This window comes from Lethenteron reissneri, chromosome 56 (genome assembly GCF_015708825.2).
Source record: "Lethenteron reissneri isolate LAM-NWPU_2019-01 chromosome 56, ASM1570882v1, whole genome shotgun sequence".
NCBI classification, from domain to species: domain Eukaryota; kingdom Metazoa; phylum Chordata; class Hyperoartia; order Petromyzontiformes; family Petromyzontidae; genus Lethenteron; species Lethenteron reissneri.
In genome coordinates this window covers 4,066,657-4,083,294 of record NC_083834.1, presented here as the reverse complement: position 1 = coordinate 4,083,294, position 16,638 = coordinate 4,066,657, and the positions used below count along the sequence as shown (strand labels likewise).

The 16,638-nt window shown below is 53.2% G+C and overlaps 1 protein-coding gene across 1 annotated transcript in view; it reads left to right on the top strand.

Annotated features, from left to right (window-relative positions):
* LOC133356954 (unconventional myosin-VI-like) overlaps positions 1–16,638 on the top strand; it is an 89,528-nt gene that overhangs the window by 29,847 nt on the left and 43,043 nt on the right. The window contains 8 exon segments of the mRNA XM_061574674.1: positions 9,313–9,496; positions 10,676–10,814; positions 11,427–11,584; positions 12,336–12,427; positions 12,829–12,901; positions 13,678–13,805; positions 14,194–14,289; positions 15,285–15,482. Coding sequence (XP_061430658.1) covers positions 9,313–9,496; positions 10,676–10,814; positions 11,427–11,584; positions 12,336–12,427; positions 12,829–12,901; positions 13,678–13,805; positions 14,194–14,289; positions 15,285–15,482 — 1,068 coding nt within the window.

Here is a 16,638-nt window from a genome sequence, read left to right as displayed (position 1 = left end):
TTCGAGTCTATGTACGATTGAACTCGTGCATGATTGAGTCTGAGTCTATGTATGAGTTTAATTAATCGTATGATTGTTTAATTCGCCTACCCGTGCGACCCCCTGTGTAATTTTTCGCTATTGCCGACGGCCACGTCTGGGCTGGACACCGGTGAGAAAAGATCTGCATAGGTCATCAGCCCTTACTGCGCAAACCGAATGTCTGTGTCTAAAAATGCCTCTGCCTGCCCCGAGTCTCAAGCACAGCTTAGCTCTTCAGCTTTTGTTTGTTCTCGTTTGTTGTGTGAATGGTTGACGCTGTTTTGTCTATTTTGTCTGGTGCCATAGTAGCGAGATGTTAACTACCTCGCTTGGTATATAGGAGATCGTGGGTTCGTGCCCGACCCTAACGCCTGCTGTATATTTCTAGTTTGCATGTCTTCTCCATGGGTCGCGTGGATTTTTCTCCAGGTGTTCGGGTTTTTCCCTCCACATTTAGAGTGGACGTGCATTTAGAGAATTTGACTGCTAGAAATTTCCACACGACGACAAGTCACTTCGTTGGGCTATCATCTGTGGGAAGGTCGCTTCTGAAAAAGAGCTACATAGCTCAGTGGGCCTTACCTGGTAAAATTTAATTACCCGTTATTTTCCATTTTTTCTGGCCTCTCTAGATGTTACTGCATGGGAGGCACGGTACAAATAAAAAGTGATGATGATTGACTATTTCACCATGGCTATCATCGTCGGCACGGCTTAATTTCCTCGCTCGGTATTTTCGGGGGGTGCCGTTGGCGGACTGGGTAAGGATTTGTGAGTCGTAGTCGCGGGTAAAGTGAGATGCACCGCGCCGGACGTGGTGTACCGTGTGCAGAAATATGGTGACGCTCGCGCCTCGCAGCAAGAAACTCCTGAGTTCGATTCCCGTCTCGAGCGCGTTTCTCTGTGTGGAGTTTGTTCACGTTCTCTCTCTCTCTCACTCCCCCGCTGTTCTACATTGGGTTTCTCCGGGCTCTTCGGTGTCCTTCTCCCATTGATAAAAAAAAAACGTACAATGTAACCGGTGTTGACCAAACAACGTCGCAGTGCTGTACGTACATGTACGTTCGTTTAACTTCTTTCGCGCCGTACTTAGCCACCCGTGCTAATCGGAGGTGCGGGGGAAGGACAACAAACTAAACACAAAAAAGTAATTCCTAGTGGAAGAGATACGTAGATAACACATTTGTCATCTGGCCACATGGCCTACCAGCTGTGAACCAATTCTTAAACCACATCAATTCCATACACCCATCCATCAAATTCACCATGGAGGTGGAAAAGGATGGCAAGTTACCATTCTTGGATGTTTTAATCGAAAAGAGACCAGATGGCTCATTGGGACACTGTCTACAGGAAAGGCACTCACACAGATGCCTATCTAAAACCTGACTCCCACCACCATTCAGCCCAGAAGAATTCCCTCTACACCATATTTCCGACCATCACCGAGCAAGTGAACTGGAGCACATACACCAAGCCCTCAAGATGAATGGATATTCGGACGACACTATCATCCCAACCGTTGGGAGAGAACCATCTGAGGATCCAATCAAAACCATCACCTTGCCATACATAGCAGGGATTACCAACAATATTAAAAAAATCATGAGCAAACACAAGATCCAGGTTCGATTCAATACAGTACATAAAATTCGTGATCTGATCCCATATGTGAAGGATGTGATCCCTGACATGCAATACCCCGGTGTCTACAAACGAAGCTGTGGCTGCGGCAGTAGTTACATTGGAGAAACTAAGCGACATGTCTCGGACCGTGTTCGTGAACACAAGGCAGATCTGAAACACGGTAGGACCAATACCTCGGCCGTGGCTGATCATTGATTTAACGCAGTGGGCACACATGAAATACATTTTTCCCAGACGAAGGTACTCTGCAAACCTACTGGCTATCAACAAAGATTCGTTCATGAAGCCATCCAAATATATAAACACAGACAAAATTTCAACCGAGAAGATGGGTACAAACTGAACAATCATTGGAAGGACGTTATTGACTAGTTTAAGTCATAACTGGCTGTGATGTTTCCATCCTGCCGATGTTAGCAGTTATTTCCGACTGAGTTACATTCCTCGATGTGGCAGTGGCTACATTTACACCCTAATCTCTCATCAATACAACGGCCAGCCCAACAGCTTTGGGGTGTCCTGGATCTTCCCTCTCTAACCCCGGCCCCACTCACCCTTGGGCTGCACCCATCTTAGGCCTATGTAACAACCTGCTTCAGCAGCTCCCTTGCAATGTTTTTTCACCTGAGGACGATTGCTTGTGTTGCGATCGAAACGTCGTTATTTTAAAAATTATTTTTCTATCTACGTTACTTTACCGAAAGACCCAAAGAGTACAAAAAAGCAGTTGTAAGAGTTTTCAATGCAATTTAGTGGTGTAGTGTATATTAGTGGTGTGCAGTGTAGTGTATAGTAGTGATGTATAGAGTAGTGTTTAGTAGTGTAGTATGCAGTGTATCTTCGTGTGTATGTATGTTGAATTTTTTTCGCGTTGTACGTAGCCAACCGTGCCCATTGGAAGTGTGGGGGGGAAGGACAACAAACTAAACACAACTACAAGCAGCTCGAAAGAAATTAGTTTTTTTATGTAGTATAGTGGTGTAGTGTAGTTTAAAGTAGTGAAGTAAAGACTAGTGTATAGTGCAGTGCATAGTAGTGTAGTATGTAGTGTATAGTAATGTATTTATATATGTATGTTGAACTTCTTTCGCGCCGTACGTAGCCAAACGTGCTAATCGGAGGTGCGGGAACAATTAACTGCAAACTTTTCTCCACCTGGGATCACACAAACAGCAGCGGCAGTAGTAACGTCGCCTCCTCCCACCTTCTGCAAAAAACACTTGGCAGGACCCTCCTGAACAAGAGTCCTGAGACTCGGTGTGAGGCCTTGCTGGCTGAACGAGCTGCCGTTCTGTTACCGGGTTTACACAAAGCTGGGTTTTCTCGAGTCCAAATGTGCCATCTGATTTTATCCAAGTGAGTTGAGCAAGAGGGACGCAACTGCATTCACAAATGTGATTTGTGTAACTTTTATCCTGCTTTAAGAGTTAAGTTTAGTGCCCTTGTCCCCACCCCCGAGCAACCTCTGATTAGCACGGTCGGTTGGCTACGTACGGTGCGAAAGACGTTCAACAAACATACGTACATGACCCATCGTATCGAAAGTGACTTTTTAATGTGCAAGTGTTATTTAGAGGGACTGTGTGTCGTCTTGGTGTGGTCTGGGACTGTTCTAGCTGTTGTTTTGCTGCCTTGCCCAAGCTTGAGAATTGGTGTCCTTATGCAATTTTAACTTATCTGCGTTACGTATTTATTTTTAGTGACTTGCTTTCCTTTCCTCTACTTGGCACTCTGGTCGTTTTTTGTCGTACCGATCTGACCCTGCCCTGACTGGACACATCCGTGAACAAGTATAACCCGTAAAAACAAAGTTTTTCACTATAAATCCTTTATATGCGTGGCGGCTAGAGTTCTCTCGTCCTCTGGCTTGAGATGGCTGCCACCTATGGGTCAGATGATTGCATGGCACCATTAAGCAATTGGTAATTAAGTATAATATTTTTGTCCTAAAAAGTGTAAAATTTTGGAAAAAATTTTCACGAACATTAATTGTCACGCACAACCGAGTCTGTGTGGAAAATGTCAGCTCGATTGGATCACGGGAAGTGGGTTAAAAAACGACCGAAAGATTTGCACGGACGTAAGCGCGCAAGCAAGCGCGCAAGTGAACTTAATATAAAGGATTTAAAAAGAGCTTCATTGCCCGTCGGATTATCTCCAGGATAAACAAAGATTTTGCAAAGGGAACTGCAATGCTTTGGACGGCGTGCGTTTCTTGCCTTGGTGAAATCAACGCGTGCGAAGAACATTGAGCAACGGTGGCAGCAGCGCGGCCGTTGAGGAGAAGCATTTTTTAATCGGCGGCTAATCTCCTGCTAAGGTCGTGCGCGGTTCAGAGACGCCTGCGGTAGTTTGCAGATTACTCCGGGAATGCAACAAAGCTCAAGAGAGCGCGGCGAAGAAAAAGAAGAAGATGCGCGGAGTGAGGATGATGCGCACACGCGCGGAATTACCACCCGCGCGTAACCGACACGTTCCGGGCCCTCTGTTCCAAATTGGGATTTACGACCAAGCGAGAGTGCGTGTGGGGGGGGGGTGTAGAAAAAAATATATCTGGGATTAATCTCGCTCCGGGGCACGTATTTTTTTTTTTGAGAGGAAAATTGGAATGTCAGGGTGGGTGTGATTCACCTGTTCCCGCGACAATAAGTCCGTGGTGGGGGGAGGGGGGGGTGAGAAGCCCGTCTGTGCGGAGAGAGGAGCACGCCGGTCTGCCCGTCACGTCCAAACGAGTCGCTCCGGATAAATAATATCCCGTGGTGGGGAGCCCGTTATCGGCCGACTACTCGGCACTGCCCCCCCCCCCCCCCCCCAAGGTTTTGCCGGGCAGATAATTCCGACTAAAATTCCACTCCAGCGATTCACGTCGCGACCCGCTGATGTATTGTCGTCGGATGGCGTTTCTTTTTGACGACGCCTAACGTCTTACGGTGTTCCGAGCGTTCGAACGTCCCCTGCTAAATCCTTCATGCCGGCGGCGTTACGTACGTACCTATATATTGTACGTGCGTACGTTGAATTTATTTTGCGCCGTACGTAGCCGGCTAATCGGAGGTGCCGGGGGCGAAGGACAACAAACTGGACGTAAAACGCCATTCCAAAGAAATGCGTTTTCATTCTAGAAATTAGTTTTCATACTCTTTGGTTCTTTCGGTAAAGTCACGTAGGTAGAAAAAAATTCGTAGATAGTGATTTATTTTATTTTATTTGTACCCACGTGACTTTACCGAATGAACCAAAGAGTATGGATTCCTGCAGTCACGAAAGCTTCAAATCAAAATTAGTTTTCAATCTAGTATGCGGTGGTGGTGGTGTTGGCTGTGGTAGTGATATGGTGGTGGTGTGGGTATGTGTGTGTGTGTGTGGAACCTATTTCGAACCGCACGTAGCCAACTGCGCTAATCGGAAGTGCGGGGGTCAGGACGACAAACTGAAGACAAAAATCAGCCGTCAAGAAATGAGTTGAAGATCCTGAAGGATATGGACCGACAGTGTAGCCTGTTGGCCTGCATTGAGCAGCACAGTTCAATACAATTTTGAGGTTAATATCGCGGTTCCGTGCGACCGTTTGTCACAGGGAAACGGTGAGCACATTTACTTTTATGAGGGCATAAGTGGTCTCGATGTGAATCTATGGGTTCTTATCGGTCTCTGTATGAAGACTGAGACTTTTGTGAGTGGGTCTCTGTGCGGGTCAGTGCGACGCAATGTGGATTTATTTATTGAGCATCTAAATGCGGCCGCCCCTCAAGACGCCTCGTGGCAAGAAGCGCCTCGGTTTGATTCCTGTATCGGGCGCCTTTCTGTTTGTGTGTGCTCTCGCTCTCTATCTCTCTCGCTTTCTCTCCCCCTGTTCTGCTTGGGTTATCTCTGGGTTACCAACTCCCACGGCCAAAGACAACCACGTAACAATGTAACTGGTTGTTTGACAAAAACATCCAGTGCTGAAAAAAATCTACCTACCAATTCCTCAACGGGGATCCATCGCACTAGAGTAGCAGCAACAGCATCACGCCCACCCACAACTGCGACAAAAAATATTGGCAGGAACCCTCTAAGAGACTCCATGTGTGGCTTTCCTGCGTAAACAAGTGTCATAAATGATGAGTGAACTTTGCGGGCGAGTGTGTGTGTGTAAACTTTCGATTTAAAGCTTTCGTGACTGCAGGGATGCATCTTCTTGGTTCTTTCGGTAAAGTCACGTAGAAGGGAAATAATAAAAAAAAAATTAAACAGGTCTGGTCTTCACCTGAGGGACGGCTGCTTGCGTTGTGGCCGAAACGTCGTGAGAATTATTTTATTATGTTTTATTATTTTTTAATTATTTTTTTATTTCCCTTCTACGTGATTTTACCGAAAGAACCAAGAAGACGAATCCGTGCAGTCACGAAAGCTTTAAATCGAAACTTTTTTATTTTACCAGCTAAGGCCCACTGAGCAACGCCGCTCTTTTTTTCAGAAGCGACCTGGCCACAAAGTGATAGCTCAACGAAGTGGCTTATCATCACGTGGAAGTTTATTGCAGCCAAATACTCTACATGGATGTTTCTACAGTGATGAAAAATAATAATAGATATCACCCTTTCTGGAAATAATTTTTCCGATGCTGGCAAACAGGTCCCATAGACAAGTTTCCACAACTTGTTCCATTCCCGGTTGGTAATTGTAATCGGTCGCACTGGTGGTAACTGTATGAGGGAGGAGGTTGGGGCCGATTAAACCAATTGGGACTAATTCCCCAGCACAGCTAACCCGAATACACTCTTGCTATGAATTAGTACAGCTGGGACATCCTCGGACAGATAGAGCAAGATTGCCATGTGGCTGCGGCATCTGCGTTGCGGCCCGCAGGTTGTCCACACCACGGTGGCTAGGAGATGTTAACTACCTCGCCTGGTATACACGAGGTCGTAGGTTCGATCCCGACCCTTATGCCTGCTGTATATTTGGAGTTTGCGTGTCTCTCTCATCATCATCACGGTGGCTAGGAGATGTTAACTACCTCGCCTGGTATGCAGGAGGTCGTGGGTTCGATCTCGACCCTGATGCCTGCTGCTGTATTTTTGGAGTTTGCGTGTCTCTCTCTCTCATCATCATCACGGTGGCTAGGAGATGTTAACTACCTCGACTGGTATACAGGAGGTCGTGGGTTCGATCCCGACCCTGACGCCTGCTGCTGTATATTTGGAGTTTGCGTGTCTCTCTCCCCGTGGTCGCGTGGATTTTTCTAAGGGTCCTCCGGTTTTTCCCCTCATTTATAATCAACATCACACGTTGATAGGATTTAGCTGATATGCATTTCCACGTGATGATGTCATGTCGTTGGCCTATCATTACGTGTGACCTAGTCTCTTCTGAATGAGCCTTACCTGGTGAAATAAAATTAGTTCACTTTATAGTTTAGTCTTTGGAGATCGTATTTGGTCTGCGCTCACTCGCTCACTGGCCCATCTAGATGTACTGCATGGGAGGCACGGTATAAATAATAATTGATGGCGATGATGATTATGACTACTTAACCATGGCTTGTGAAGAAGAGCTATGCAGCTCAGTGCGCCTGACCGAGTAAAATACAAAATAAATATTTGACAAGTTTAATAGTTTCCACGTGGTGCACACTGAATCTGTCGGTCCTGTGCCCTCCGCACGCGCGCTCTAAGGAGGCGGAGGTGAGCCCCCCCCGCCCGTCCCCGCCCCCCACTGCCACCCGGTTCGGTAAAATGCCACGACGAGCCGGGCCGACGTCACGGTTTCACACAGCGAGCGTCCCCACGCCAGCTCGGGGATCAGCCCGATGGGTTTAGGGGTTTAGGGGCAGTCGCCGTCTATGCGCGGAGACCCCCCGCCCCCTCTTCCCCCCCCTTTCCCCTTCCCCCCCGCCCCCCCTTCCCCCCCCCCACTGGACCCCCTCACCCCCACTTTACTGCGCCGGCCGATGTGGCGGGTTTGGCGAAGGTACGGCGAGCGAAGACGAGGGAGCGTGGGAGTGTACTACAACAATGGATATCTTCTTGGTTCTTTCGGTAAAGTCACGTAGAAGGGAAGTAATAAAATAATAAAACATAATAACATAATATAATAATATAACAATGGATATCATTGGGGCGCCACGGTGGGGAGATGTTGACTGCCTCGCCTGGTATACAGGAGGCCGTGGCTTTGATACCCGACCCTGACGCCTGCTGCTGTATATTTGGAGTTTGCATGTCCATCTCCCCGTGGTCGCGTGGATTTTTCTCCGGGTCCTCCGGTTTTTCTCCTCCACATTTAGTAACACGCGTTTAGAGTATTTGGCTGCTATAAATTTCCACATGATGATAGCCAGGTCGCTTCTGAAAAAGAGCTACATAGCTTAGTGGCAAAATAAAAAATAGTTTATATTTCCTACAGTTTATATTGCCGCACCGCCCATCTGCTGACCACCACGGAGTTGGTTCCTGTGGCCGCCTCCAACCAGGTCGACAGGCAACCGACGTTTGGCAACTCGCGGCTCAAACGGTTCTTAACCAAGCGATTCGGGGCACGCGTTGCGGTGTCTGTAAGGATCGACGTGAAATGGTAAAATCCACGCATCATTTGATGCCCAAGCTAATCGCGCCAGATAGACACCGGCGAGCTCTGACCTCCGTTATAAATCATCGCAGTGATTTTTATTAAATGTAGGCAACAAAGACTTTCAGAAATCACGCACCTTCGCGCGGATGACGCCGTCAACGGAGCGGTATTTTAGGAGACGCGGTGGGGGGAGGGGGGGGGGGCAACACGCTTAAATATCCGGTGGCGTTGGGACGATGGCAGCGGGCTCGCGGTGTGAAACTCCGACGTTGGCCGCTGCGCTCCATCCGCGTGCTGTGGTGCGGTGATCCCCCCCATCCCCCCCATCCCCCCCCCCCGACACTTTTACCTTTTCCCGTGAGGCCGCGTTGTTTCACGTCCCCCGCGTTCTCCTGTCCGACCTGCTGTCACGCGTGGGGGTGAAGTCGGGATAATGATCGGCTCCGAGCCCGTGCCTCTTGTCCCGCACCCGGCTGCACAGGTGGGGGGGGGGGGGAGGGGCCTCGCGCCGCCCTGCTGTGGAGTGTGTTTGATCACGGTTGTGCTTTGCGGTGCTGTGCAGCGACGGCGTCGAAAGACAAAGATTCTCCCCCCCCCCCCCCGCATAGCCTCAACGGACTCGCCAGACCTGTCGGGGGAACTTACGAGCGAGGGGGGTGGTAGTAGTGGCAGGGGGAGGTGAGAGGGTGGACGATTGAGTTAGGAGGGGCAGGGTCACGGCGACAGCGATTTTGTCACTTTTTTCGGGGTTTCCCAAATGACGGAATTCGTCAGAGCGAACGCGACCAAATCCGTTGACTTTTCTCTCGAAGGAGTTGACAGCACTGAGGAGGGCGGGGGGGGGTGGGGGGGGTACGGGGGGGGAGGTGGCCCGAGACCACGGAGCCGCGTGTCTCCTGAAGTTCTGCGGCAGGTGACGAGCCCGGGGGTCTGGGGGGCTTTCCCGACAGTCGCGCAATCCTAGCGCCGGTCGCTCGGCACGCAGCTGCGTCGTGCGTGTGGCGATCGGCGCTGCGTTGACTGCGGCGGTTTGTGATGGCGGTGCCCCCCCCCCTCGCCCCCCGCCCCCCGCCCCCTCCCACCGGGCAGCACCTGCGTCAGGGCGGCGCGCTCAAGGACCCCATGCTGGACGACGTGCGGGACTACGCGCGCATGTGCCAGGCCATGGAGAAGATCGGCCTGAACCGCGACGAGAAGCTCAACCTCTTCCGCGTCGTCGCCGGGGTGCTGCACCTGGGCAACGTCGACTTCCAGGAGGCTGGCTCCACCTCGGGTGAGAAACCCACGGCGGGAAGAAGGGAAGGGAAGGAAGGTGACCCCCCCCCGTGTGTGTGTGTGCACGTCCGTGTGTGTGTGTGTGTACGTGCGTGTGTGTGTGTGTACATGCGTGTGTGTGTGTGTGTGACCTGGCACAAGCGTCGTGGTGATGTCACCGCCACTTAGTGGCGAATGGCGGTTGTTGTTGTTGTGTATAGTGGTTAGCGAGCTGCGTTACAAACCCGGCGACCCGAGTTCGATTCCCGCTCATGGCCAACGTCAGTAACGATTATTTGAACCAGTCCTGGGTCTCCCCTAGGTCGACTCGGCCTTGAACGAGGACCTGGTGCGGGGTTTAAAAACATCGCCACTGGAGAGACAAAGGCGGCTGGGTGTGGTGCTGGCCACCCACCCCCTCGTGTGCCGTTTTGGCCTTCGTAGGCGCTACTCACTAACGACACTTGCCCCAACTTCTAACGACGCGACACTCACCCCAACCATGGTGGCAAGGATGTTAACTACCTCGCCTGGTACACAGGAGGTCGTGAGTGCATAGGTTTGATTCCAATTCCGACACGCAAGGAGACGACGCCATGGTCACGTAGGATTTTTCTCTGGTCCTCCGGTTTTTCCCTCCACATTTAAAAATCAACATCACGGCGTTTAGGGTTGTTTGGCTGCTGCTATAAATGTGCACGTGATGACGATACGGCCACTTTGTTGAGCCGTCATTACGTGTGGCAGCCAGGTCGCTTTTGAAAAAAGCTGCATATTAGCTCAGTCAGGCCCTTAGCTGGTAAAATAAAAAATAGTTTATATTTCCTCTCGTTGATATTGCCGCACTGCTGGCCACCACAGAGTTGGTTCCCACGGCCGCCTCCGTCAGCCTGGCATTCAAATCCTCTCGGCTTCTCCGGAGGTCTTGACGCTTTTGTGACGATTTGGTCGCGGGCGTGCGAAGTTTGACAACCCGCGGCTCAAACCCTTCCTAAGCACGCGGACCCGACCTCGCTATAAATCATCGTCCTGATTTATAAGCCGAGGCCAAAAAGGCTTCAACAAGCGCGCACCTTGGCGCGCGGGTGATAGCCCCAGGTCGCTTGTGAAGAAGAGCTCAGCGGAGCCTTACCTGATAGAACGAAAACAAAAGCTTGTAAAGGCTACACGGGAGATCTGTGTGTGTGTGCGCGCGCAGGCGGGTGCATGGTGAGCTCCGACTGCTCGGCGTACCTCCAGCACACGGCCGAGCTGCTGGGCCTGGACCAGGAGGATCTGTGCGAGAGCCTCACCTCGCGCATCATGGCCTCGGGGGGCGTCAAGGGCACCGTCATCAAGTGAGCCGGGAGTCTGCGTGCGTGTGTGTGTGCGTGCGTGTGTGTGTGTGTGTAGCCTCGAGGTGCACATGGCCTGGCACAAGCGTCGTGGTGACGTCACCGCCACTTAGTGGCGAATGGCGGTTGTTGCTGTTGTGTGTACGTGCATGTGTGTGTGTACGTGCATATAACAACAACGAGTGGAGCGCCGGGTGGCTAAAGCACAGCAAGTTGGCACAGTAGGGGGCACAGGTGGTGCATCAGCCAGTCATCTCAGTCATCTCAGTCAGTCGACCCATGGCACCTGGGTCTGCCCCGTGACCTCCTGCCAGCGGGCGTTCGACACTTCACGTGGCCTCATCATGCACATAGCCTGGCACAAGCGCCGTGGTGACGTCACCGCCACTTAGTGGCGAATGGCGGTTGTTGTTGTTGTTGTGTGTGTATGTGCATATGTGTGCGTACGTGTGTGTGGTCGTGCGTGCGTGTGTGTGTGCGTGTGTGCGTGCGTGTACGTGTATCCGTGTGCACACAGCTCTGTGGGCCTTCGCAGGTAAAATAAAACATAGTTTAGTTTAGAATATCCCACAAGTCCATTGAGGCTATTCGGGGGATCTTTGTCTTTGCTTGCAGGGTGCCCCTGAAGGTGGAGCAGGCGAACAGCGCGCGCGACGCCCTGGCCAAGGCCATCTACAGCCGCCTCTTCGACCACGTCGTCGACCGCGTCAACCGCTGCTTCCCCTTCACCGAGTCGGCACACTACATCGGCGTTCTCGACATCGCCGGATTCGGTGGGCGCGCGCACGCAGGCGCTCGCACACACACGCGCGTGGGCACACACGCTTGCACACGCAGGCACACGCGCTGGCACACGCGCTGGCACACACGCTGGTACACACGCTGGCACACGCTAGCACACACGCTGGCACACGCTGGCACACACGCTAGCACACGCGCGTGGGCACACGCTTGCACACACGCTGGCACACACGCGGGCACTTGCAAGCAGGCGTATGCTAGCACACGCGGGCACTCGCTAGCGGGCACTGGCGCGCAGGCACACGTAAGTGAGCGCTCGCATGCACACGCGCGTAGGCACACACGGACATACGTTGGCACACGCGGGCGCTCGCAAGCAGGCGTATGCTAGCACACACGGGCACTTCGCTAGCGGGCACTGGCGCGCAGGCACACGCACCGCAGGTACATGCACGCGGGTGCTCGTGGTACGTACGCGGGGGCTCGCGGGGGCTCATGGGCACAGATGGCGAAGGTCAGAGTGGCCATCCTGCGCTTGGTCGGCCTGCAACTGCTTGCCCGTACTCTGCGTATGCTGAAGGTCGGCGCACGTTTCCCTTCCCCCGCGTGGATTTTCTTTCCGGGCCCTCCGGTTTTCCTCTCTACAATTAAAATCAACAAGTACCTCCGATTAGCACTGTTGGCTACGTACGGCGCGAAAGAAGTGAAACACATGTGCATACATACGACAAATTACGGAGACTTTTTAATTAACGAAATAGATTAAAATGTCTTCTTTCGCAGAGTACTTTGAGCACAACAGCTTTGAGCAGTTCTGCATCAACTACTGCAATGAGAAGTTGCAGCAGTTCTTCAACAAGAGGATCCTCAAAGAGGTGAGCGCTCTCCAAACGAGATGCCCGCCGACCGGCGGTGATGACGGTGATGGCGGCGGTAGCGGTGGCGACGGCGACGGTAGCGGCAGTGACGGTAGCGGCATTGGTGGCGGTGGTGGTGGATGTGGCGGTGGTGGATGTGGCGGTGGCAGTGATCGCGGTGGTCGCCTTGATCGCAGTGCTGGCGGCGGTGGGTGGCGGTGTCTGAGTTGTGATTATATGCGCTTGGGTGTGCTACGTGCCGTTTGAAATTGTATGTATGCCTTAACGTTAGCGTTGCGTTAACGTGGTTGTGTTGCGTTAACGTGGTCGCGTAACGTTAGCCTTGCGTTGTTGACGTGTGCGGTCGCGTAATGTTGGTGTCGCGTTGCTAACGCGCGCGTGCTGGTCTGCATGCGCAGGAGCAAGAGCTGTACCAGAAGGAAGGGCTGGGTGTCAACGAGGTGCACTACGTGGACAACCAGGACTGCATCGGTGAGAGCCGCCACGCTCCACGTCGGCCAGGCCCAACGCTGACGCACGCGAGAGAGTCGAACGTTCACAGCCCCCTGCGGTTTAAAATAAAATAAAAAACAATTGTTATTATCGTAATTCAACATGAGCCCCCGTGTACAAAAGCACAAAGCGTGACCGCGCAGGGAGGTTGGGGGCGGGGGTGGGGGCGGGCACGGAAACTCCGCGAACAAAAAGCCCAGGGCTCAAGTGCCGCTTTGTTTTAAGGGGAGGGGGAGATGAAATTGGGCACGCTGCCGTGCACAGGTGGGGGACCGCGAGCGGTGGGAAATGGAAAACTATAAAATGATAAACAAACATATTTTTATTTTACCAGGTAAAGGCTCCACTGGTCTGTCTAGCTGTTTTTCAGAAGCGACCTTGCTATCACAAATGATCGCTCAACCAAGTGGGCTCATCATCATCATCACGCGGGAAATGTATGGCAGCAGCCAAATATTCTTAAACGCGTGACGTCGATTCTATTCAACTCCCACTCTCGACTAACACCACTGACCTCATCCTGGGCCTCCCCTAGGTCGACTAGACCTCCAATGAGTACCTGGTGCGGTGTGTCAACATCGCCATTGGGGAGACAAAGGCGGTGGGTGGCCAGGCGTGGTGCTGGCCCACCCACCCCGTCACAAATCTGCACGTTGTGAGCATCCACCTCGTGGGGTGCTTACCAGCAGCACTTGCCCCAACAGCCTGCTGTAGGCTTACACGGGGGGTCTTTATCTTTGTGTGTGTGCGTGTAGATCTGATCGAGGCTCGCTTGGTGGGAATCTTGGACATCCTGGACGAGGAGAACCGCCTTCCCCAGCCCAGCGACCAGCACTTCACGTCCGGCGTCCACCACAAGCACGGGCAGCACTTCCGCATCTCCGTGAGCACCACCACAACAATCAAAACAACCACGTCGACAACAACAACAACCGCCGTTCGCCACTAAGTGGCGGTGACGTCACCGTGACGCACGTGCCATGCTCTCGCTGCTGGCAGGAGGTCACGGCGACAGACCCAAATGCCGCGGCTTGACTTACTGAGATGACTGGCAAATGCACCGGCTGTGGCTCGCCCACTGTGCCAACTTGCTGCGCCGCATGCAGGCACACGCACACACACGGGCACACGTACAGGCACCCGTAAATACACACAGGCACACACACGACCCATACGCCGTGTGTGGCGGTCAGTCGCGAGCACAACCAGACGCGCTTACGCACGCATCACCTGTCTGTGCCCTCCGCCGTCTCCCCGCCGTACGACCGCAGATCCCGCGCAAGTCCAAGCTGACCGTCCACCGCAACCTCCGCGACGACGAGGGCTTCCTCATCCGCCACTTCGCGGGCGCCGTCTGCTACGAGACGGTAAGCGCTCGCTCCACTGCCGCCGCCGCCGCCGGCAGTGACGTGCTCGCGGCGCCGCAGAGGTCGCAAACGGGTTTTGATTCCGTACCCGTACCCGGCCGCACCAGGGTCGCAAACGGGTACCCGTACCTGTACCCAGCCGGGTACGAGTAGGGTACGGGTATCGGGTACCTGATTGCGACCTCTGGGATGAAGCCATGTTGCAGGCGCGGGTGGGTTGATTCTAGGAACTTGAATTGTGAGAAGAGACACGACGTTGGGAAATGAGTGACAAACGGTTGCTCACCAGTGACTCACGGTCTACCCGTACCTGGCCGCACCAGGGTCGCAAACGGGTACCCGTACCCGTACCCGGCTGGGTACGGGTAGCCGGGTATCAGGTAGGGTACGGGTATCGGGTACCCGGTTGTGACCTCTGCGGTGCCGTCTCCTTGCGTGTGTCTGTGGCTTTGGGCGCGAGGGCGGCGGCGCAGATTCAACCAAAATCTCATTGTGTGAACCACGTTCATCACGTGGGCCAGGCCCAGCGCGCCTCTGCTCTCCGATGTCGCTTTTCATCATAGCCAGATTTCTTATAACTCCGTGTGTATCCATGTGTCTGTCCGTGTGTGTGTGGCCGTGTGTGTGGCCGTGTGGGGGAAGGATAGTGTAGCGGTTAGCGCGTTGCACTGCGAATCCGGCGACCCAAGTTCGATTCCCGCTCACGGCTAACACCAGTGACGATTATCTGAACCGGTCCTGGGCCTCCCCTAGGTCGACTCAGCCTTAAATGAGTACCTGGTGCGGTGTGTAAACATCGCCACTGGGGAGACAAAGGCGGTCGGGCGTGGTGCTGGCCACCCACCCCCTCGTGTACCGTTCCGGCCTTCATAGGTGCTCGCTAACAGCACTTGCCCCTACAGTCTGTTAAGGCTATACGGGGGATCTTTGTTGTATGTGTCCGTGTGTATGTTGGTGTGTGTGTATGTATCCGCGTGTGTGTGTGTGCCATACAGTCCCAGTTTGTGGAGAAGAACAACGATGCGCTGCACATGTCGCTGGAGGCGTTGGTGAGCGTGTCGAGCGACCCCTTCGTCAAGCGCCTCTTCGAGAGCAGCAATGGTAGCAGCAGCAGCAGCAGCGGCAGCAGCAGCAGCAAGGAGCGGCCCAAAGCCGGCAAGCTGAGCTTCATCAGCGTGGGGAACAAGTTCAGGGTAAGTAGGGGGGGGGGATTGGGCGGGGGGGCATGGGGGGGGGCACGGAGGGGGGGGGTGAGCGCGGGGGGGCGGGCACGGGGGGACCATGTCAGTTGGGGGGTGGGGTGGCACCCCTACCAGCGGGGTCCATACCGCTACAGCAGGGTGGCTATTGATTCAGCAGGGTGTCTGTAGCTACAGCAGGGTGGCTATTGCTTCAGCAGGGTGTCTGTAGCTACAGCAGGGTGGCTATAGCTACAGCAGGGTGGCTATTGCTTCAGCAGGGTGGCTATTGCTTCAGCAGGGTGTCTGTAGCTACAGCAGGGTGTCTGTAGCTACAGCAGGGTGGCTATTGCTTCAGCAGGGTGTCTATAGCTACAGCAGGGTGGCTATTGCTTCAGCAGGGTGTCTATAGCTACAGCAGGGTGTCTGTAGCTACAGCAGGGTGGCTATTGCTTCAGCAGGGTGTCTGTAGCTACAGCAGGGTGTCTGTAGCTACAGCAGGGTGTCTGTAGCTACAGCAGGGTGGCTATTGCTTCAGCAGGGTGTCTATAGCTACAGCAGGGTGTCTGTAGCTACAGCAGGGTGTCTGTAGCTACAGCAGGGTGTCTGTAGCTACAGCAGGGTGTCTGTAGCTACAGCAGGGTGGCTATTGCTTCAGCAGGGTGTCTGTAGCTACAGCAGGGTGTCTGTAGCTACAGCAGGGTGGATATTGCTTCAGCAGGGTGTCTGTAGCTACAGCAGGGTGGCTATTGCTTCAGCAGGGTGTCTGTAGCTACAGCAGGGTGTCTATAGCTACAGCAGGGTGGCTATTGCTTCAGCAGGGTGGCTATTGCTTCAGCAGGGTGTCTATAGCTACACCGGGTTGGCTGCGTCACGACTCAATGGCGGTCGAATGCGTCGTAGGGACCTGATGTGATAATTGCAGGACCTGACTATATTTTGCACGTGGTGATCAAACGACATATTCTGGTCGAGTTAGGTGCCAAGGCTCTTTAGATGGCAACCAGCAGAACCTTCAATTTGTTCTGGATCTCAAGCAGCATTTAGTGTCGTGCAAACCGCACGCGCGCCGCTCGCGTGCAATCTTCGAGGTTACCGAGGCTCCTCCGTGTCCGACCGCTGGCTTCACTGCGGTGTACGATTGTGCATCGTCGGCTTGGTCGCGGAACTC